The following is a 23,950-nucleotide window of genomic DNA, read 5'->3' as shown; positions in this document are numbered from 1 at the left end:
TTTCATGCACAGCAAAGCTTGGGTGATGCAAACTGCAGCCCCGCGGCCTGCAGGGACCACACATAATACGTTTATACAACCGACACCAATGAATTTCGCAGGGCACATATTTTCGACCTTCTTTTCTTTTCTGGGGTGTGGTGGGGGGGCAGGAAAATGTTGTGCAAATTGCTTTTTCAGCCTATTCGAACTTGTTTGGGGAATCATGAGTGATAACTAATGATGCAGGGAAGGAGCGCAGCTCGTGTCCTTGTTCCCTGCGCCAGATTGTTCCTTCACTTCCATCTCTCCCCTATCCGCCCACCGGTAATCGGGACGGAATATACGCTCCTGTGGCGTCACTACCACCACCAGCTCCCAGATCTCGTTAGTAGCAAAGGAATCGAACGTGCGAAAGAAGCGCGTGTATACTCGAGTACCGGAATTGGAGGAGGGAGGGAGGGAGGGAGGGAGGAAGGGAGGGAGGAAGGGGCAGGGTGGAGCAGATGATCAATGAGTCCGCTTCGTCCCCCAATAATCGCGATGTATCTCTGACCCATCTCGGAGACATGATGAGTTCGTGATAGAACCTGCGCTAAACACGTTGCCCACCTGCCTTGCCCTTACTTTTCTACTCTTGCGCTTCCTGGGTTTGGCCGAGTCTCGAATGTACGGTCCTGTACTTTACTGTACTCGAGTACCGGTATGTGTGTATGGAAGTGCTTTCTTTCTTTCTTTTTCAAGCGATTACTAGTGCATCGTATTGTATACTCTGGTGTAGATAGCTACAGCGTACGATAACAGTAAAACACTTCCATGCACCATGATGGATCGTCTTTGTTTTGTCCTATCTTATTTCCCCCAGGCTAGTTTCATTCCTTTTGCAAAAAAAAGTGCAGTAAGCAAACGAGCAGACGAGGAGGCGAGCAGCAACACAGAATTGTACAATCCCGGTAGCAATATCTTCGTACCTGTAGTGAGTGATAGTGGAAGAGGATGAGGCATGATCTCGCACTCGTTCTTTCCTCGCTCGATCATTTTTTGCTTTTTTTTGAGTCCGAAGTTTGAACCTACGATATCGTGCTTGTGCTGGTACTGATTCCTACTCTGTCAATAGCCAACCTTGGGCTCTACCATGACCTGGAACATGTACCGGTAGTCTAAATAACAGTTGACCACTCAGAACCAATGGGCACCAATTGTGTCTTCGAGATTACCGGTATCTCTCTCTCTCCCTGTGCCTTCCTTCGCTCACCATCGTTGTACCGCAGTACCCTCCCCACCACCACCTCAACCACACCAGCACCTCCACAACCCCCCCCAATAACCACACTCGAGCGTACTCATTCGTTGTGAAACCAATCTTTCTTTTCTTTTTCCTCGCTCGCTCGCTCCTTTTTTTCCTTTTTTTTCCTTTTTTTTTTTCCTTTTCCCCTTTTTCCCATTCCCATTCCCATTCCTATTCCTTTCCCCCATTAACTTGGCAATGACGGATACCGCTCCAATCACTGTTCGCCACGTCCGTAAGGTTTTTTCTTCTCTTTTTCTTGTGTGTCGCGCCCCCCCACCGCTGAAGGGACTCTTTTTTTTTCTTTTTTTTTTTCTTTCTTTTCTTTTCTTTTCTTTTCTTTTCTTTTCACTCGTTCCCTTCCACTCCCGAGCAGAGGTCGATATTAATATCAGTACGAGCACTTCCAGAGCCAACCAGTTGAGCGGACCGGCCGATCAGAGCCGAATTATAAGTTTTTTTTTTTATTATAACGACTTCTTTTATTATCGATTCGGAATTTGTGATGTGAGGATTCGGTTAGTTTGTTGCGGTAATGGGGTATGCTTGGACCCCCCTTTGTGGTTAGCGGGCCGGGGTAAACGAGAAAAGTGGTAGGGTAAGTAAGCGGGTATTGATTAGGTACGCATTCTGCGCGGGGAATTGAAGGATTGAAAGGTCTCTCTGGTCGGGAATTGCCGTTCGTCTGTTTTTTTCTTTCTTTCTTTCTTTTCAACTTAGACCAACTGCCTTCTCGCCTGTGCCAGATATGGTACGAGTAGGATGGGATGGGATAGGATGGTTACTTTGGTCTGTGGCTACGTAAGTTGAAACTGGCTTCTGTAACCGTTAATCCATTGGATAGAGAGCATGATGGGTTGATTGCCCTACCGTGGGAGCTGCCGACTTTTTCGCGCTCTTGGCGATGAATGAACGAGTTACATATTCATACCGGTTATCATTGAATGGATAGGTGGATAGATTGATGGAACAGTTCATGAGCTGATTGATGCGGTAAGTCTATTGTACCCTCGATATCACTCTCTTCGTGGGGAGGAAAAAAAAATGTACCGTGCTCTTTTTTTTTTTTTTTTTCTCTCTCCTTTGCCCAGACTTATCATGCGTTCCCGGTACTTTCATTACTCTTTCTCCCTCGCTTGAGATTGTTTTTTTTTTTTTTTGCTTTACCACGCTTAATTGATTGATTGATATAATCTAACGGGGGTGTGTGTGTTGTGTGTGTGGGGAAAATGGCAAATGTCAAAATGGTGATGTTTAGATTTATCATGTTGACTGACCATTTACTACCGGTATCCATCCATCTATCTATCTGTGATACAGGTATGTTTTCTAAAGGCGCATTTCTTTGTGTGCTCAGCAATTGGGTTCCTTCGCCTCTCTTGGAATGTACTAGCAGTAGTCTAGCTAAAAGCTTTTACAGGTACCGTTGTAAGGCAACAGCGAACAAACTATCATACTCGTAACCGGACCAAGTCTTTCAGCCCAAACCAAGCCAAACTTGAGCCTAATACCCGGTACTGGTAATTATTTCCCTCTTCTTTTTTATTTTTTACCCTTCACCTTCCGGCCGACGGTGCCACAGAATTGGAATTGGCGGATAACTCTGGATAGAGCGGGGGGAGGGATTACAGTACGGTAACGTGGGATGGATAGACAATTGTTAAAACCGGATAAGCCATGATAGTGGGGTTCGACAACTAGCTTAACTATGATACGTTACCTTGGACTACCTACCGGTACAGTACGAGTACCGTACCCTAGGTTCCCCGTTCATCCGTCAACAATTGTAGCACAATTGTATGATACAATGGATGAGAGAGGAAGGAAGGGCTCAGGCGGAGAAATTGAAATGGGAATTTAAAAATAACACCTTGGCATTGGGCTCCTCCGTGTACTGGTACAGCTGACTCTGCTCTATGATACTTGTTAGGCTGTACTTTTCACAATACCAGTAGGGTACAACTGCTGATCTTGAAGGTTTTTGATCGTCGGATTATCAAACGTTTGGGAAAATTATGTTTCAGAAAGGGTATGATACGAGCACAAGTGCCACCGATTGCCTAGGTTGGTTAGTTTGGCTACTCAAGCGCGGTGATTAGATGCTGAGACTTTTCAGCTTGTGGGAATTTTCATTTCCCCTTCACACACAATATTCAATCAAACTTGTGATAACCAGCGATAGGCAAGATGATGGAGATATGGTTGATTTTTTCCCACTTTTTTTTTTTAAATTTTTTTTTTTTAAAAAAAAAAAAAAAAAAAAAAAAAAACAGCCGACATGATTGGGCACAGAGGGAAAGAGAGAGAAGTTGACAAATTGATTTTATCCTTTTTCTTTTCCTTTTCTAAATTTAACCAAACTTGGCGATTCTCGTTTCCACCTGCCGATTATTGTTCAAGTTAATCGTTTGAGGGGGTGGTGGTTGGTGGTGGTGGGGTGTGGGGACGTTACCGTAATCAGTTATATATATATGTAAGCAGATGAGGGAAAAAAAAAAGGTTTTTTCGTTGGCAATTGTCGTCAAGTGCCGGAAGGTATGATATTCATTCCCTCCCCAGTGAAGTAAGGAATGAATGAATGAAGTCTAGACCTGGTTGGTAGAGAAGCCCGACCCAGAACTGGTAATTGTACTCGTACGAGCACTCGAGCACTAGTACACCGGTACCTGTACGATGGATATTATTATAAAACCTTTTTTTTAATTTTTTAATTTTTTAATTTTTTTTATATATATATCTGCCATTCGCCAAGCTGAGAAAAAGATGGCCCCGCCAACGATCATACGAGCGTATATTCCCGCAAAGTCTCTCTCTCCCCTTCCATTGAAGGGGGGGGGGGGGTAAGGGAGAAAAGTATAAACAACTACCGATCGGAAATAGAGAAAGTATTATTAAATTTTTTTTAAAAAAAATTCCCTCAATTTTTTCTCTCTTTTCAAACTCGTGATATTCTTTACGTATATATATATATATATATATATTTTATTCTATCATAATATGATGAACCGTCCCCCCTCTGACCGAGCCGCGAAGTAAATTTACATTTACAAGTACAAGTACTGTACACGCTTCGGTACGAGTACTATTTTCGCAGTAGCTAATCCTGATGAATTTCCTTTCTCTGCCAATAAGGTTCCACCACACGACGCAACTTTCATTCACACGCACGCACGCACACATGCAACGAACGAACGAACGAACGAACGAACGAACAATTCGGGTGGGTTGCCGTCGCTTTGTTACTGTACGAGTACCGTAGTGTAGTGTAGTGCTCTGCAACGTATGGCCATGATACCTCGTTACTTGTATACTTGTTAGAACTATCATACTTGTAACGTCGACTGAGGGTTGTGATGTGATGTGATGTGATGTGATAGACGGCGCGGAGCTTTATATAAGAAGTACGTACGGGTTTAGCGGTGTATCCCCTGGTTCACTGAGACGTGGGCGAAATCTCTCTCATGCATTAGCGCCCAAGCTAGCAGCTTGGCATCCAGGTGATATCAAATGAATATGTGCTCAAATCTACTATAGAGTTCTCATATCTACACAGTCGAGTTTAGTTGGTAAACGCATGGAATTAAGGTCTTATTTGTTTTAAAAAACGCTATTATTGAGGGACAGAGGGGGTGTAATTATGCCATCGGGTAAAGCACAGCTGGTCACTTGCACAGAGAGTGCTTGGTGGTGAGCAGGCCCGACACTCATACTGGGTAAGCTTGGGGCGGGCGCGGCCTTGCTTCTGACCATTCTGAAAGTCATACCGACAGATACAACACTCCCGACGCTTTTCCATCTTCTTAAGGTAATGGTCGGATGAAGGTTGCGATGTAGGCTTTTGCAAGTAGTGATGTTTCGTAAAATAGAGGCGTGGTGTTTTGGATTGATAGCATGTACTTGGCCGATAGCGTATTCTTCTAGCCTTTCTACCCCTATCCTGCGTATTAGGAGTCTGGTCACATAGCTTTTTAAACAATAGACGGCGAAATTCTACTGCTGGCATAGGGCGGGCGAGTGGGTGGGAGAGTATATCTTGATCAGCTAAATCTCCTGCATCTAGCAGTCGGTTAAGCTCCGTATTCCGTGCAAGATTGATCAAAATATGGGCGTTCGTAGTTGATACGTCTAAGAAAAAATAAAAGAAGGCTAGCCAATTCCACTGTGCATGCTGGTGTGTTGTAAAGGCTATATTCTAGTCATTAGTGGTGCTGAGACCAGAATTTAATTCTATTTTGCTTACCTGCACGGCGCTGATCCGCTATGTCAACCCCACCTATATGATGATTATAGTCATCAATTGCGGTAGGAATAAAGAAGGCAGCATGGGCCTGATCTCCAAATACCTTTCGTACTAGGGTAGTATTTATGCTAGTTGTACGAGGCCATCGACGCATGCTGTGTGTAACCTCATTCCATGGATGAACCGTAGTAAGCATTCTTACTATATTGTTGTCCATCCATCGGACGCACAATACCCCATCCACGGAGTAACCATCAATTGAATTCCATTCAGTAAGAGCTTGTTGCTCAAGACCAACTGGGTATTCAATTCTATTAACCCTGGTAGTGCCGCAGGCTCCAATTCTGTTTTCTCTTAATTTTCGAAACAGTGGGATCGTAGAAAACCCATTATCCATATAGATAATATGGTGGTATTGCTGGGTATTAAGAGAGCGACATAATTGGACAACAGCGGAACTTGTTGGTGAGAGGTCGGGCAGCTTTATTAGCTCCGCAAAGGACTCAGTTCGGGAGGTAAGCATCCAATCTATTGTATACCCCATACAACACAGAGCAATGACTTTGTACCCTATTGGAATTGGTTTGCTTGGTATGCGAACAGTATGAAAGCTTTTACCAGCAAATGATACCATCATTTCATCAATTGAGAGATGGGTACTAGGCTGAAGCAGCATCTGACTTTTATGTCGCAAATGGCTACTAAGTGGTTCCAGCTTTTTCCACCATTCCCCTCGTGATAAGCCAGTACTGTCTTCTGGCATCGAGATGTGGATAAAGCGCTTTACTTGACAGTAGCGGCGGTAGCTCATAGAGCTGCGAGCAGAAAGAATATGATCAGACCAGTATCTCCTCACCCGACCCAACCGAGAAATACCCATCAGAATCGTGATTCTTAGGAATATGCGCAACTCCTGAACTGAGATCGCACACCGCCATTGCTGTTTTGTGGCATTTTTCTGTTGTGCATACGCATTGGTTGCGCAAACAAGTTGCCGAATTATACGTTCATCCCAAAACAGACCAAAGATCACTGCCGGTGTCAAGCTGGCTCCTCCAGGCACTCTTGACTCGGTAGCATGCTCTGCACCTTCGAGAGGCTTAAAGGCTGCAGGATCATGCAGAATCGGTTCGGTAGCCCCAATCACATTTGTAGCCTTTCTTTGGGTTGCACGCTTTGTCTTTTTTGCCGGAGGTTGAATATTCGAAGGACATGTAGAAAGAGGTTTACGGGATCGTTTGGCTGACATTATTGCTAGTATCGAGGAATTAGGCTCAGGCTAATAGTATCTCTACTAGTACTCAAGCTGAAGTTCAGCAGGGAGGAGATGTAGTTTAATGTCATGTGATTGGCTACCTACATTTGGTTAAACTAAGTACGCTAATGCATGAGAGAGATTTCGCCCACGTCTCAGTGAACCAGGGGATACACATACTCGTACACATGGTCTACTCGTACGCAATCGTATCGCTCGGTTTCGATAAGATGTCATCGTGCAGTTCAGTTCTTTTATTCCTTCCTTCCTTGACACAAAACAGACTTTGGAGGAAAAGAAGAAGAAAAAAGAAATTTATATCACTCTTTATTGTCCATTCACTCATCACACTCATTATAAACGAACGAGCGAACGAACGTGCAACAATGTGGTGGTGGAGGGAAATTACAAAAGTCATCATCTACAAACAAAATTTTTTTTTTTCTCTTGTGGGCGCCAAAAAAGGCAAAAAAGGCCATTCGAGTATGATACAAAGCCCCCCCCCCCAACTCCTCACCCAATGAGCGATGGGCAATTAGCATAAAATCTACAACTTCCCCCCACCCCCCACACCCCCCCCCCTGGTCATTACACAGCGTACTCCCACACTTGATCTTTTTTTTTTTTTTTTTTTTCTTCGTCATGGAATATCATTGTCTTTCTTCTCTTCTTCTTGGGGTATTTTTATCCTTGGTGTGCGGTACCGTAACTTATCTTACCTACGTACAGTACTTGTGTGATATATATAAAAAAAAAGTCTTGGAGGAAAGGGATATAATAAGAAATCGTATCGTATCGTATCATAAAACTTTGTCAGGGGGGTCTTTTTTTTATAATATGTTCTTGCAGGTTTGGGAGTACAGGATGGTACCTGTACTCGTACGGGCAGAGGGTTCTTTTATCGGTTTTTGAAAACGTATTTTTTTTTCTGACTGTATGATGGCCCCCGCCATGGTATCGTTTTTTCCTCTCGTTTCACGGGTTTACTGTACTGTACTGTGCGAGTTAACTTATGGTCTAATGTCCCACCCCGGCCCAATGGCGAGAACACAATCGCTGTTATGATGGACTGAATGAAACTTAAAGTCTAGGACGTGAAAAAGAAAAAGAAAAAAGAAAAAAAGTGAGACGAAACCCAACCCTAAAAATTCCTCGCAGATTTAAACTAACCATGATACTTTTATGTACAGTATCATACATTAGAAAGCGGACCAGTAAGATCTCGAGAATGCATCATTCCTCAGCCCTATGCCCATGCTTCACGCTTATGCTGATGCTGAGAGAAACCGCGGTTATGATATGATATGATATGATATACTTGCATCGCAGGGCAAGGGCAGGGCAGCAGCAGCAGCATGGAAGGGAAGGGAAGGGAAAGAGGGATGTGAAGCGAAGCCTGGAAAATGGGTTTTAGAGTTTAAAAAAAAAAAAAGGATGGTTGGATGGGTAGAACTATGTGTTTTGTATGATAATTATGATATGATAGTGGAGGTGAGAAGAAGAGAGAAAAAGAAAAGGAAGGAAAGAATGTGCTTTTTTTTTTTTTTTTTTTTTTGAAAACTGTGGGGAAGGAGGGAGGGAGGAGTACCTGGATAGGAATCGTCCATGGGGTGCGGAGTCGCCGTGGGTTCATGGGGCACTGTATCATAACTGTACTCGTACAGTAGTGTTGCTGTAATGTAAGATGTTTTGCTTGCTGCTGATGCTAATGCTGGGAGGGAGGGAGATAACCCTCGTGCGGCGGCTGCTGTGCCATTGAGCGCGGTGTAGTGCGGATGCCATGCACCTCGACTACTCGTACAGTACTCGTACAGTTTACAGTTTACAGTTAAAGTAGTGGGATTTTGTTTTTATTTTTTTGTTTATTTGGTGGGTGACTTTGGGGAGACTTTTTTTTTTTGTTTGGCGGTCGTTACCCACCCGTTTTAACTAGCTAACTGTATTGTAAAATATCATAATTTGTACTTTGTACGAGTTAAACCAACTATTTGGTACTTACTGCTCTGTAGGTTGTTGGCATTCTGGGGGACGTATTTCGCAAGTGCTGATCTACCGTACCGCTATCATAACCTGGGGCGGGGCGAGTATTGCTAGGGCTGAGTATGATACAATGCGCCGGTACTGTACTCGTACTATACTCCTATCTGCACGTACTGTACCAGTCATCGTGTTATCAGGACCACAAGACATGTGTTGTGCAGCTATTATGATAGCACTACTCTTGTATGGTACTCATCTCTCTCTCATCAGGAAAGAAAAAAAGCACTCGAGATAAGCGTCACGATGGGCTGACGACTCATTCCATTTAGGCCTCGAGTGGGAGAGGCGCCTTCCTCCAGTAAGGACACACTCTCTCCCCATCTACACTCGGGGCCTAATCTTAGTAATGACTTGATTCTACAGGAGCCGTAGGAATGGCCTTTTTATTATTGAATGATCGATATCATGGACCCTGCGAATGGAAGGAAGGAAGGAAATTTGCCCTGTCGGTTATATAACCGGCTTGAAAATGACAAAAGGGGCCTAACTCTGATACAATAGCTGTCGGGTGTCCCCTTGATGAGTTCCATGACCGTCCACTGGAGGCATTCACTGGTGGGCCAATTCTAACAGTTATTGTATGAACAAACCTCAAACTATCACTCGAAACCCTAATACTGCGCTGCAACCCCCCCCCCACCACCACACACACAAACACATACTTTCCACAAACGCAACCAGAACGCGCAACATCCCTAACGAGATTGCGCAACGCGATTCATCCAAACTGCGCTAAACCCCCAAGGGCAAAGCCACAACATCAACACCACGTCTTCCCACGCTTTTCCTTCCTCCCTCCTTCCCTCTCCCGTACCCCATCCGTCCGTCCATCCAAACCACTTTCTTATTGTATCATACCTGTGCTATCCCGTCAACCGACACTCTTGGGTAAGAAAGAAAAGAAAAAGAAATCTACAAAAAAAAACCCCAGAGACGAAATAATGGGCCGCTCCCAGCCAAGACTCAAACAGCTCCGCATAGATACCTACAATAGTACCTCAACCGGACACCAAGTCGGCTCGGGCATTTCAAAGCCTGCCTCGTGGCACAGGTCCCGGAGTTCAAAGTTACAGAAACAATTCCGTGAGGCTACTCCTGCTGTTCTCGCCGCCGCTATATCGACGGCGTCGGGACCAGGGGTAGAGGGGAAGGAGAAGGAAGGGGAGGAGGATGGGGTTGGGGTCGAGGTTGAGAGGAGGAAAAAGATATTCGTTGGATGTACGATATACGTTAATGGATCCACCGCCCCGCTGATCTCGGACGTCGAGTTGAAGAGGGTGCTCGTTGCGAACGGGGCCGCCGTGACAACGGGAATGAGCCGGAAGAGGGTCACTCATGTTGTCCTGGCCAGACCTGTTGATGGTGGACTTGGTAATGGTGGTGGTGGGGGTATTGGGGGGGGGCTTGCGGCGGGAAAGTTACAGAAGGAGGTTTTGATGAAGAAGGGGAATGGTCCTAGATACGTGCGTGCTGAATGGTAAAATTTCCATCTTTGTTTCTTTCTTTCCTTCCTCCTCATTCTGACCGGTTATTTTTGTTTCCGCATTGGTTGGATGTAATTAACTGACTTGACATGCCCGTGACTTTAGGGTTCTCGAATCCATTGCGGCGGGGAAGCGACTGGCCGAGAGTAAATATCCTGTCTTGAGTTTCAGGGGTGGGAGTGCCTCCCTGGATAACATGCTTGCGAAAAGGGCCTGACCCTTCCATCCCTTCATTTCTACTCGTACCATCTAATCCATGCCTGATTTTATTTCATTGGGCTTTTATACCGGACCGGAAATGGAAGGACGATTGCGGCGCGATGAGTAGCTGCGGCGGCGGAAATTATGCCCGCCGAGTTGGTGTGTTTATATTTCATGCTGCGTTAACCTGGCCCTGGCTCGCAGTTGTTGGTTTATAGATTAATGGTCCCGACTGGTGCGGCGTGAGTTCGGTTCATTGATTATGACTCGGATCTGTTGGAGAAAAGAATAGAATGAAAAAGCACAACGGTTGAATGCCTGAATACCTGAATGTTGTATGATGTGATAGAATAAGAATTGCATACCGGTAGCTTTGACTGATTACCTTTCTTTTTTTTTTTCTTTTCTTTCTTTTTTTTCTTTTTCAAGGGGGTTTTTTTTCGGGGGGGGGGTTGGTCCTAAGATTGTACTCGTACCGGTATGGTGCAAGTTGTACGATGTGGTTTGATGTTTACTTTTTTTCTACCGATATGTGTTTTTCTCTTTGGGCCTTTGTAGTGGTATGATACGGTTTGTTGCATTGTGCTCATGATAGACTGATACCCTCAATCTGTGCTTACCTGAGTGGAATGGGTGACTTGTGTGACGTTTTTGGGTGGGGAATACTACATACTACGCTTCTGCACTCGAGCACTGTACAGTACCGGCGGTTTATGGTGTGATACGGTCACGGATAGAGAGATGCTACAAAATTTTAAAATTCACCCTACCACAAAGGTGAGGAAGAAGAAAAGAAGAACCTCGCTATGATTTCCAGAAGAAACAAAGGAAAAAAAAAAAAAAAGAGCCAAACTTTTGGCTACAGGAGGAGGCGAGAATAGCATAAAAAAAAAAAAAAAAAAAGGGATTCATCCCATCATCGTCATCATCATCATAATCATAATCATCATCATCATCACAACCCTAGCTAACTTATACCTAATCAATCATTGCTCACCCACCCATCACTATCGGCCCGCCCAACGCTCATAATCTCCTTCATATCCTCCTCCTCATCGCTGTTCAAGCCCAGTCCCGCACCGCCCGCCTCGTTCCTCTCCCTCTCCGCGGCAGCTAGCTTCATCGCCACGCGACGGAAGTAGTCGTGCATGCTGCGCTTCTGCGGCCCCTCCACCGTGCCGATATACTTCTCGAAGACCGCGTCGCCCTGCTGGACTACCTGGAAGATGGCTATGAATGCCTGTTCTGCCGAGAGCTTGACGGGGATGACCATGTCCCGGACCGAGGAGAAGATCACGGGCGCTAGGAGAGGGAGGTGGGGTCTGATCATCTGTAGGGGGTTTTAAAAAAGGGAGATAAGAGTGTAAGTTTTTAGGCTTTTGCATGTTTATTTATTTATTTATTTAGAAGGTTGTGTGTGAATGGGATGCATGGTGCCTTTTTCCTTCCTTTTTTTCTTCTATGAATGGATTGGGGTGGGGGGTAGGGTGGGGGGAAGAGAGGGCGCTTACTTCTGGTTGTAGGCGGCTGACAGTTCGGATAACAACTAGCGCCAGACGTTTTGTATCTGTCGATGCGCTTACAGGGCTTTTTATGGCTTGTGTGAGCGACTCCAGGATGTTCTTTGCTGTCTCGAAGGACTTGCTCAGGTCCGAGGATATCAAGAGTTTACCTGCGGCCAAAACGCAGTTGTCTGATATGAAGGGCTGTGTATAGTAATTTCTTCATAAGTTTTCCTTCTTTTCTTCCAGACTATCCTTCTTGCACACTGGGGAAAGGGAGCGAGGGAGCGGGCGACAGGTGTGTGGGGGCGGCGGGAGGGGTACGAAAGGAAGGGAAAGAGAAGAAAAAAGGGGAAAGAAGGGAAAACATACGTTCTTGTGTGATATTCCTTGACAGATAATCGGCGGCGTCTCCTCAAAGAAGGGGGATTCGGTTAGACTAGCAGGCGACTCCACAAGCACGGCGTTGAGGCCAAGAACCGATGCTTTTGTGAAGGCGTTCGAAACCGCGTGGGTTCTGTGGGCGGTTATGGAGAGGTTAGATCGTATTTTTTTTTCTCTTGTGCTTTTTCCTTGTGTAATGGTAGGAGGAGATTACCGTATCACTCTGCTGGAATCGCCTGGGGAGAGATGGGGTACTAGGACACCTAATAGGCGGGCTCCGGCAATGGCCATGCGGTCTGATAAGTTAGTAAAGTTGGTAGATATAGGGAGAGGGGGGGTGGTAAAGGTGTACTACCGTCGTCCTGGTCGAGGTCGTCTTCTATGAGTGAGAGTATAGATGCTTTGGATGGTTCACTCATGTTCCCGCCAGCCTTGCTGACGACTTCGTAGAGGGCTTTCATCATGGCATCCTTCACACCGGGGTCAGGTGTCTTTGCTCCCGTTACCAATTCTGTAATGGATTAGTTAGTCATAATCCCTACAATATCTCGGGGTAAGCGGACCGGAAATCAGAGGATCAATTCTAGGTGTCAAAGTGATAAGAGTTCCCAAAGCCTTGGCCGCCCTGGTTCTCAAAAGCTCACTCGATGTGTCTGCCAGGGATTTCGCAAAGGTTCTCTGCAGCTGGGGTAAGAACGGCTTTAAATACGTCGGGATCTTTTGTAGTAACGAATTCAAGGTTAGTAAGATCGCGGCCTTGATATCCACAGACCTCTCCGAAACGACACGAATCAATGGCCCGGTGATCTGGGTGACGAAAGGACGTAATGATTCGCCGTTGGTCCTGTCGATGATGTCTGATATTGCTAGCGCGGATTGAGTTCGCTGATCGGGAGTTCCATACATTAGGCCCTGCAAGAAGATGGGGAGTATGGCATTGATTCCTTTGGGTAGAGAGAAACCTGGTAATTCTACTCCGGGAACACCGACTTGCTGGAGGACTTGTCTGGTCGAGAATACGAGGGCTTCCATTTCTTCCTTTTTGAGCTTCCTGGTTAGCTCGTTGAGGGCGCTCCAGGCGTTCTTCACCACCTGTGTATCACGGTCATCGAAGGAGATCAGTAGCACGCGGACACAGTCTTGGGTATATTTAGAGTAGTCCACGTCTGTTTCCGCAAAGAATTTGGCAAAGTGCCCGCAGGCAGCCGCTCTCTTTCTGTGATCATCGTGCTTGACTAATTTCAGCATTTCGTTCATTGCTGTGTTCAGACCATCGTACTCGTCCACCGAGAGAAGGACTGAATCAAAGGAGGCATTGAGATCCACCAGCAGCTCTTCGTCTTGGCAGGCAATGATATTGTCCATCAGTGAGTTCATGATATTAGGCAGCCTCCTGTTCAATGAGCTGCCGGCAACTTCCGCGAGTGATGCAAGTGCACGAGCATTGAAGTGTGAAATCGGGGGAGCCAGCAATGTAGGAATGAGGACGGGCAGAATAATATTGGAACGAGTTTGTTCTGTAAGTAATGTGAGCAGTGCCGCCAAAGCGTGCTCTGCATCGTCCTCCGACCTGAGAAGACTGAGGAGATGGGGAAGAACTTGGTCGACGATCCTCTTGCCAATGAATTTCTGAAGAGCGTCAAACGCCTCTGCCGCGGCCTCTCTCACATCGTCGTCTGCATCTACTAGTGCTGTTCGTACAACGGATACTAGAGTAGTTTCATAATCCTCTAGTGACTCGGGAGACGTAGAATTGACTACTTCCTTGAGGGCAATACAGATACCTTGCTTGGCATCCGTATCAGTAGCGAAGCGAAGGCCTTCCTCTAGTGTTGGTAGTAGGGTTGATAGCACACCCTCGCCAGCTTTTCGGATAAGTTCTCCAAGTGCCTGTCCAGCGATAACCTTTTGTTCTGCGCTCGAACTCGCGAGCCGTCGGATGATGAACTGAGTGAGAGTCGGTACCAACTCCTTGAGTGTTCTGGGGCTTGCCACAAGCGCTTTCCAAACTGCAACGGCTGCAAGTCTAACTTGACCAGATGTATCGCATCTGCATATGTAGAGTGCCGAAAGAACTTTGTCGCGTTTCTCCTTACCGAGGACCTCAAGGAGAGAGCTTCCGATTTCTCCGGTTGCCTCCATATCATCTTGCTCGGATTTACCACTGATACCAGTAAGGTTAAAGAGAAGATCCCCAACTAGCTCAACGGAGGACAGACGGATTCTATGATTGTTATCTGCAAGCCCTCCCTCGAGTTCGGGCAGCAGCAGGTCGATAGCTCTAGTTGCGAAATTCTTGACCAATAGACGGCCAGCGCGCAGGGAGGTCTCTCTAATAGATTCGATATCATCCGCAAGACCAGAGAGAATTGGTGGAATAATCTTGCTGAGATACGCGCTGAAGGAGTTTCCAAAACAAGCTGGTAGGAAGATGAACAGTGACATGAATCCCTCGCGAACAGATGGTTTCGAGCTGTTGGCATTTTGGAGAATCGTTGGAAGAGTCTCCTCCAAGCGCTGGGTACCAAGTCCAGAGAGAACTTCCGAGAGTGCTTGCGCAGAACCCAATCTGTCTCCGGCACCAGTGTCGGACTTGAGAGTAGCCATAAGACCAGGAATGATATCCGGTAGAGCATCCTCGCCAAGCTTCTCGACAAGTGATCCGAGTGCTTTCGAAGCGGTGGCTCTTGTAGCGGGCACCGGATCGACAATTGCTTGCTTCAGGCCAGATACCAAAATGGGGATGTGAACCATGACATCCTTCCTCTCCGTAAGATGTGCCAAAGAGCCGATAATCTGAGAGGCCTTCCGTTTTGTGGCAGATCGGTCCCCAAGGCCTCGTTCCAGGATGCGGACAATCTGCATCATAAGTCAGTCACTCGATAAAAAACGGTTTGAAACAAGAATTACCAATGCCAGCGATGGAGCATCTAGATAATGCACGAACGACACTTTCATAAGGGCATCTAGGGCGTCATCCGTATACTTTGTAGGATCGCTGAGCGCCTTCAATAGAACGTCCACTACGTCCTTGACTTCGGGGTTGCTGATGACTTCACCAAATTTCTTCAAACTTCGGTTCGCGGCTGCTCGAACTTCTTTATGCGAATCATTCAGGACAGTAGTTAATGGTGGAATAATCTCGGGAAGGCTAATAGCCAATTGGTGAGGTGCTAGATAGGCCATAGCCCCGAGGGTTTCGCAAGCGCCCTTCTTGCTTCTCCATGCCGGTTCATCAAGACCTTCCAATAGATCCGGAAGAATGACTTTGACACCATACGAACTTAAGCTCGAGAAACAGACCTTGGCAGCATCTGAGCAAGCCTCCCGAACATCAATGACACCGTCTCCAAAGCTCTGGAGCAAAAGTGGCAGTATCTGGATCACGTATGGTTCGAACAGCCTCCCAAGGATCAACGAAAGGAGTTCAAAAGCGAAAAGGGCACCCTGGCGTGCATTAGGCTCCTTCTTGTTCTCAACTGCCCCCCGAAGCGTTGACATGACCCTGTAATCCTTCAACGCGGATATACCCCGTCCTTTGATCACACCAGCAAGGCCATATGCGGCCCCCCTGCGTGCAGCGTAAGCCTTAGCTGTAAATATCTGGTCTAGTAATTTCTTGAGGTAATCTGGAGCCCTATCCCTCGAGGCTTTGATTAGTGGGGGCAGACATTCCGCAACTGCGTACTGCACCGTCTCGCTTGGGGTGCTTAGTGTGGCCAGTAGTCGGTCAACGACGCCGGGTATCCGCTTGTCCCCACTTCCTAAATGTCTTCCAAGAGCACCATAAAGAATGATAACGGCTTCGTTGATTCTATCACGAAGCTCTGATCCATCATCAGGTCCTTCTAGGCTCTGCTCAAAAACTTCCATAAGTTCTTCTACGTGGGCGGCGCCTTGGGCTGCAATGATTGCGGTAGCGGCTTCAATCATTTCTTCTCGGACAGCGTGGTTTCGATCGCCGAGCGGCCCCTCTTCAATTAGAAATGCACAAAATCCCACAAGCCTGGCTGGGGCGAAGATTGGTGCTAGCTCCTTGAAAGCAAGTGCAAGGCCACTCCTGGACTCCCAGGGATCGCGGTTATCGACTTTCTTAAGCATACCGAACTCGTCATAGACAGGAAGAATAGGTTTGGCCTTCTCGCGGTAGTGGTCCTGTAGGGTATCAAGTATATTCGAGAAAACATCGGGAAATTGTCTGACAGCTTCCGCTAAACTTCTCGCTGCCGCTGCTCTTAGTGATTTATCCATGTATTCCAAAAATGGAATAATTTTTCGGGCAGAATCCTCGTGAACTTCCAGGACGTTCTCCTCCCATATTGATTTTGCTAGTTCTATATTATCGTCGAGCTCGTCGTGGCAGGCCAACCAAAGCTCCTCGGAAAAGTCAAAATCTGTGAGATCAATTTCTGCATCGATAGCCTGTAAGATTGCCGTCCGAACATTGACTTCTTGTGAAATAACACCGCCTACTAGGATTTTGATCTCATCCAGTGATATTGAGCTGGAAATACATCTGCACAGATCAAGAAGGCAATCCTTGATTGGTTTATAGTGTGCAGTATATCGCTGCATAGAGTTGATCAAAAGTTTCAATATTTTCCCGCGAGGAATGTTGGGGTCGACACCTATCACAGATTAATTATGATGACCTACAGAGGGTGAAATGACCACATACATGATTCTGTATGGAACGATAGGAACTCAATTGCGAGTACAATTTGTTCGTCAGCCTCTTCTGACGCTTCTGCTGCACCTACACCTCCTTTCTCTAAAATTAAACTAACGAAGGATAGTAAGTAAACAAGCGAGACGGTATCGAAGGGGCGCTGCTCTCCGGTAAAGCGAAGTCGATATAATAGACGTGTTGCAAGAACTAGGACTAAAGTCAGCGGGTGCACTTTCTCAGAAATGATTAGTATGTGGTGTTACCTCCGAGTGGTTCCTCTTGTACCTCGGGAGATAATTCTCTAATTTTCAACGCCCTGAGACTCGCGATACCAATAAATGGCCTCAGAGCCCCGAGTCTAGATGATACATGTTCCGCGCTGGCCTGTGATTGATAAGCTTCGCCGTTTATTATGGGGGTGGGGGTTGAAATTTGGGTGCAAACAAACCAGGTACGCTTTGACCCCACTATCACCAATAATCAGTCCGGCTCCGGCTTCCATCACCTTAAGTGCTGCGCTCGCCGCTGCGCCCATCCACATCTCTACGGCAGTAGGCGGCCCTTCAGCAAGGCACCGAATGATGCCTATACCTCTGCTCAACTTGAGATTAACCTCTTCCACATTTTTCCGAACTACTGCCTCTTTTGCCACCTGCTCTCCCACCCTTGTTTTTTCATCGGCGGTGAGCTTACGTTCGGCACCTTTCTTCTGTGCGAGTTGGGCCCGAAGTTCTGCTTCCCACTTCAGAGTATCTGCATATTTTGACTTTTCTTGTCTGACACTGGCGTTGGGTTTAGAGAGAACATCAACATAGGCTACGCCTGGCGGAGCCTTCCAGATTGCTGCTTCTTGAGGACCAATTCCCTTTAACAATGCCGGATTAAGATCGTCCGTGAATAGCTGGACAATCAAGGGTGTAATGGCAGCGGGCGCCACGAAGGCCAATGTTGCTGATGACTTCAGGGCAGCTCCCCGAATATAGGAGGATCTCCCACTTAAACCCGTATATATTCTAATCTCACCAACCAATCTCGCAGCTTTCTCACTCGCCAGCTCCCCCGGGTCAACTCCAGTCTTCTGGCAAAGGCGGATCCAATCAACGCCTGGCATAAGCTCGTGATGGGTAACAACTGCAAGATTGACAAGCTGATTCTTGACCATCTCCTCCTCGAGCGTGGTCCCAGTTCCAAGCCCTCTGCCTGCCGTGCTGTCTGAGAGACAGATTGCATGGATAGCAAGGCCTATATAGGCTCCTCCGGTCTTAGCAGCAGAAGGGGCATTGTCTTTCTCGTGATTTTCGATTTTTCTCAGCCATTGCCATACCCCGTTCAATACAACCTTGCCGATAGTCTCTGGGTGGTGAAGGTAAGCGGAGGAGAGAGCAGACACGGTTTGATTTCGGATCTCGAGTGAAGAGTTGTGGGCACAGAGAAGGTACAAGAAGGCTAGGGCCCATGCATCTGCGTGATTGGCTTCGTATTTTACATTATCTGCGGTAGCTTCTAGCGCCCTTATCGCCCACTTTTGGTCATCAACCTGTGTGAGCTTAGAGTAGACTTTGTGGTTTAAGAGAAATGATGGCTTTGGTGTTGTGGCGAGACATTGTTTGACTATGTCTGCCTTTTTGATTATCAAGGCTATCTTCTCATTATCCCACTTCGCCATCTTATCCAATGCAAGGGCTGTGAAAACATAACCAGCTGTAACGAGACCAGTCTGGGCTGCAGGTAGTGGGTTTGTTACCACCTCTGTCCAGTTATCCACTATTTTTTGCATAATGTTTTCACAAAATTTTATAGTGACGGTATTTGGTGTCTCTTCCATATTCCAAATCCAGTCTCCAATCCTCAAGATCCATGTCCGCCTGAAGTTTTGTCGCTTATCCGTTAACCCTTTGTTGATGGCATCAACCACACCTTTCGCTGGCTCGATCTCTTTCTTGAGTTCTCCGGCTAAGGAATTAAAGAAGGCAGAGGATAGCTTTAGAAGGACCGCCTCGTTTTGTTCCTTGATGGCAATCTCAGCAAGGTTGGCAGAAAATTTTCCGCCAACATGGTCGGACAAAGATAGTGTTTCTATCATGGTAGCATATAACACGCGTTGATCCGCAGCTGTGACTTTTCCCGTCTTCACCGGGTTCACCAATTCATCTGTGATTTCGCCAATCGCCTGCTTATCACCCTCAAGAGATTTCTCCATGGCGGTTGTGAATGCAAGGACAGCGCCATTACGAATGCTGACGTTACTGGACTTGATCGAAGATAATAGCGGTTTCAATAACTTGTCAGCCAATGCCTTAGATATATCAATTGTTGGTGACAGCGACTTAAAAAGCGAGGTAATCAGACCATTCAACACAACCTCAGGAGACCGCAAAAGGGCCTTATCCAATGCAGGTACTAACTCGGCACTGAACTCCTCAGGGGTGGTGAATTCTGGGAAATAATCACGAAGTGACTCGGATATATACTGTGGAATGGGGGTCCTTGACATGATGAGTTCTCTGACGTAGAATTCGTAAGTTCTCTTCTTTAAGCCTTCCAATACCTCTTTCAACTTTGGCACCCTAGCGCAAACCCCGCTAATAACACCTAGTAAAAGCGCATTCTTTTGTGTCGATGCGGAACCCCTCGCCGTGAGGCCTTCAACCATCGTCTTGATAATAGCCTCGTATTCATTCTTCGTCGAGAAAGCTGCCCGCAGACCACGCCTAGCGACCGTGAGTGCAGACTTTTTAAGACTGCCCTTCGCATGTGGTGACCCAATGCACAATTCTAGTAATGATACCTGCACAACCAGTAGATCTTTGATGTGAGTGCTGAAGATCTCCAGCGACTTGGATATCTGGGATATGATAACGGAGGCCCACTCGAGTAAGACGAAAGCGCTGGAAGGGGCAATCCCGCCCTTCTGTGATTCGTTCTTGGTGGCAGCGACAAGATACCTGAGGTATGCGCTAGAAAGCGCCTCTGACTCAAACATCTGAAGAAAGCACTTCCGAACAGCATCCCGGGAGTTCCGATCGTGGTAGTATGGATGCGTTTTGAAAAGTAACTGAATGACGAGCGAAAACTCTTCCTGTGGAAGGTCTGTTTAGAGCCGCGTCAATTTCTGTATTTTACAAGCACGAAATGTCTGGAGGTAAATTGGAATCGAAATCTTACCACCCCGCTGTATTCGCTCGGCGAGAGAATGTAATTCGTGGACTCGTCTTTTGGGAGAACTACTCATCACGGACAAAACCATTGGGCTCCCTTCTCGGGATGAGCTGTTATTGGCGTCGGACTCGGCCATGATTAGGAGGGCTGATGGATCTGTCGTCTAGATACGATAGCTATCGACCTGGGTTGCGTAGCAAATGAATTATAAGATGGAAAAGAAACCAGCGGGTGAACGTGGTGTTTAGTGGGGCAAATTCCCAGGAGGAATGTGGGGTTTGCTGTATCACACACGAGGCTACGGGTCAAGTTATTTACCTACAGTTATTTATGGGTCCTGCGGCGTTCACTTGGCAGTCAGACATCTTACAGGCACTTGCACTCGTTATAGGCAAGAAGTATGGTAATTTACTGATACCCTATTCGATAACAGAGATTTGATAGGGGTTGGAAAAATATATGTCAAGAGGTCTGTGCGTACCCGAGCGCTTCATACAAGCTCGCCACTCGTATTATCGAATAAAGAGCCTTAGTCTACTCAGTCTGATGAGGAGAGCAGTCTGATGACGATCTGATAAAATTTTGCGGGAAATTCGATCTTATCTCCACTGCTTTACAGGAAAATTTGTTATCAGACGGTCCTCATCATCAGAACGCGAGGAACCTTTACCTAAGGTCTTTTCTCTCTCCCAACCTCCCCCTCCCTTTTATTTTCCGGTGAAATGGCCAGGACACTCTTCTTTCACTGGCCTAACCAACTGGTCTCCTACAGAAGTCAACAGGCCTCTCATAGTTGAAGGTGAGTTACATTCCACACTGGAACTTCACATCATTCTTATTTCTCTCACTACTCGTGCCAAGGTTTTGACATGTCATCACAACCCCCAGCTTCTCGTTTTCTCGCCAGCTCATAATTTACTGAGTGCCTGAGAGTTCGACGTAACTTTTCAGTTCAACATCACTTGTGGCTCAGCATAAGAAATTTGGTGTCTTGGCTTACGACAGAATTTCTCTGTTGTGGTCTGCCACTGTTCGAGCATTACGATAAAATAAGCAGCAACTTGGCTGTACAGTACTGTACAGTACAGTAAACTCACGCTGAACATTTTTCTGCCCTTCCCTTCATCCCTGTTCCAACGAAGCATTACCGGTGCCCACAGCCGACCAAAAATTTATGATATTCCAACACCAAATTGGTGATACAACAAATATCCGGTCCTAACGGACGAAACCTTGTCGTGACTCATCTCCATAGGGGGTTTCGGACATCACAGGCAAGGTATTGATCCATCAATAGCTCTAAATTAGTTTACAGTCTCTAGGCAAAAGAGCCCGTGAGAATGTGAGACGTGACTAAGCATGTTCACGAACACTTTTGCCTAGGGACTGTACGATATTTGTGTATACCCACTGCGCCGCCAACTGCCCATGACACAATAGACCTTGTTTTTCTTTGGTCAGACACACTTGATTAACACCCCATAATCCACCAAGGGTCATCCCGAGCTCTCTTGCATTCGCAGAAAGAAACCTATAGCCCACGGAAGAAAGAAGGAAACTCGGATGGATATGTTGAGAATATACTCGCGGAACATTCGGGACAGCCTTGGGATGTCGACGAAGTCATGGTAATTGGCAAGGAAGCTGGAGCTGAGGTAAGGGCAAGGGAGGCGAAACTGCAGTGAAAAGCAAGGTGGGATCGGCGAGACTGAAGGAAAGATGTGGAACCTGATGGAAAATGCTTCCATCGATATGTCACATATAGATAGTTAAGTAACCCCCTTGCGGGTCGATCGAACACAAGCAGAAGCGAGGAATCTCTCCAAAATGTATAATTTGGGCGAACAAGATCCTACATGCAGTAGGATCCGGGAACATCTCAAGTGACCTGCAGAGGACGAGCTCTACGCATAGACACTAACGAGATAACTACAATTTGCCTTCCGTGGCCATGCAAGCTGGGGAATGGCGCGAGCCTGGAACTCGTTAGCACAAAGAGGGTATCGATTAAGAGGTTTGTAGTTTTTGCGTATGGGTCCATTTTCTACCCAAACTAAAATATAGCTCCCCTAGTACGAAATAAGGGCAATCCACTACCCGATTAAGAGGGTAGAAAATCATGTGCGGCAGGTAGCAAAGGCGATTTCTCCATGGGTACTAAGAATGCTCGGGATTGTTTTCACTAAGCTTGCCTACGCCTCTATTACTCTAGAAACACTACAGGAAGTGGCAAGACCTAGAGGTGTGTTTCCGCCTAGCGGGAGCCTTTCCGCCCTGCAAAAGCTAATAAGGTATAGGACCTTTAAGACCGTGGGAGCAAACATATATGGGAGGACGTGTTTAGGAAATAGAGTAGAGGTTTTAGAGTTTAGATGGGTTAACTAGGGTGGGGGTTGTATTTCCTACTTTTTATCTTCGTTCACAAGAATTTACCTTTCATAGCAGGCTATACCGCAGGTTCGGGTTTCAGCCCGGCTTGCGTTTGCACGGTCTACAGAGCAGAGCGACACAGAAGCACCATCCTCACCTGGGGATTTTACGGCGCATTATGCCGCAATGTTGAAACAGTGAGAACGGAATGATGGTTTTGGAACTGGTTGAGTGACGAGAAGAATAATGAATTGCTTAATTGACTTCTCAGTAGAGAGCAAACTACCCAGACTATCTACTGTTGAGAGCAAGACACAAGTTGCGAGTAAATCAACAGTAGGAAGTAAACAGAAACAGAGAGAAGAAAAGAAAGGCAAGGAGGTATGTTCAATAGTACCAATATTGTAAGGGGGTTTTGAGATGGCGATCAAGACTAATGCAAGGAGAAAATCAATAGTGCGAGTGATACTACGGTAGTGCCAGAAGCATATTTCAACACTCCCCCTCTTCTGCCATACCGTGAGAAGGAAAACAGAAATAAAAATAAACAATAAAGGAAAGTCTTTGAACATCATCGAGCACCGGTAAAACCCCCTATCCATAAGTGTCTCAAGGGGGAAAGGTATACTCTCAGCTCTTCCTTAGAACAGTTAATAACAAAAGGAAAAACATTTCAAACAAACAGGCCTGATATCTAACCCCAAAAAGGTACTTCCTAGACTACAGTCTCCATCCCGATCCTTTCCATATGACGCCAGTGGAGGTCTCTTGCGAGAGGCTTCGTAAGTATGTCCGCGGACATATCGTGTGTTGAGATGTGGCGAAACAAGACTGTTCCCTGCTCGACGATATCGCGGACGTAGTGGTATTTTATGTCTATGTGTTTCGTTCGCTCGTGATGCCGCACGTTCGAGATTTGCGCAAGTCCGCCAGTGCTGTCGGTGTAGATGATAGTCGGAGAGGAGAACGATTCTGAGTCGGTGGGGGAGATTGTATCCATGAGATCTCCGATTAGACGACGAAGCCAAACAGCTTCTCTTCCAGCTTCTGACGCAGCTATGTACTCTGCCTCGGTAGTTGAAAGGGCGACAATTGTTTGCTTCTTAGCCTTCCAGGCTACGACACACTCTGAGAGTAGAAAAACAAATCCACCTGTCGACTTCCGATCACCTAAATCCCCTGCCCAATCCGAGTCCGAGAATCCCTTGAGAGACCTGTCAAGCGGGGTCTCGCTTCTCCTATAGCAGAGCTTTATATCTCTTGTCTGCTTCAAATATCTTAGAACACGCTTGGCCTGCGCAAGGTGTTCTGACCCGGCGGAAGCGGAGAATTTTGAGAGGATCGATATCGTGAACGCTAGATCAGGTCGTGTTCCTAAC

The 23,950-nt window shown here is 46.5% G+C and overlaps 1 protein-coding gene across 1 annotated transcript; it reads right to left on the bottom strand.

Moving 5' to 3' along the window:
• Positions 1-11,469: 11,469 nt before the first annotated feature.
• On the bottom strand, positions 11,470-22,079 carry GSTUM_00005507001 (translational activator GCN1; the record flags this gene model as incomplete). Its single annotated transcript, XM_002837656.1, has 11 exons — positions 11,470-11,817; positions 11,999-12,193; positions 12,362-12,506; positions 12,588-12,669; positions 12,729-12,884; positions 12,937-15,232; positions 15,284-17,001; positions 17,052-17,249; positions 17,306-17,426; positions 17,491-20,132; positions 22,058-22,079. The coding sequence occupies 11 exons, from the start codon at positions 22,077-22,079 to the stop codon at positions 11,470-11,472; spliced, it is 7,923 nt and encodes a 2,640-aa protein (XP_002837702.1).
• Positions 22,080-23,950: the final 1,871 nt, after the last annotated feature.

This window comes from Tuber melanosporum (genome assembly GCF_000151645.1).
Source record: "Tuber melanosporum whole genome shotgun sequence assembly, scaffold_2, strain Mel28".
Lineage (NCBI taxonomy): Eukaryota > Fungi > Ascomycota > Pezizomycetes > Pezizales > Tuberaceae > Tuber > Tuber melanosporum.
This window is presented reverse-complemented; position numbering and strand designations above follow the sequence as displayed.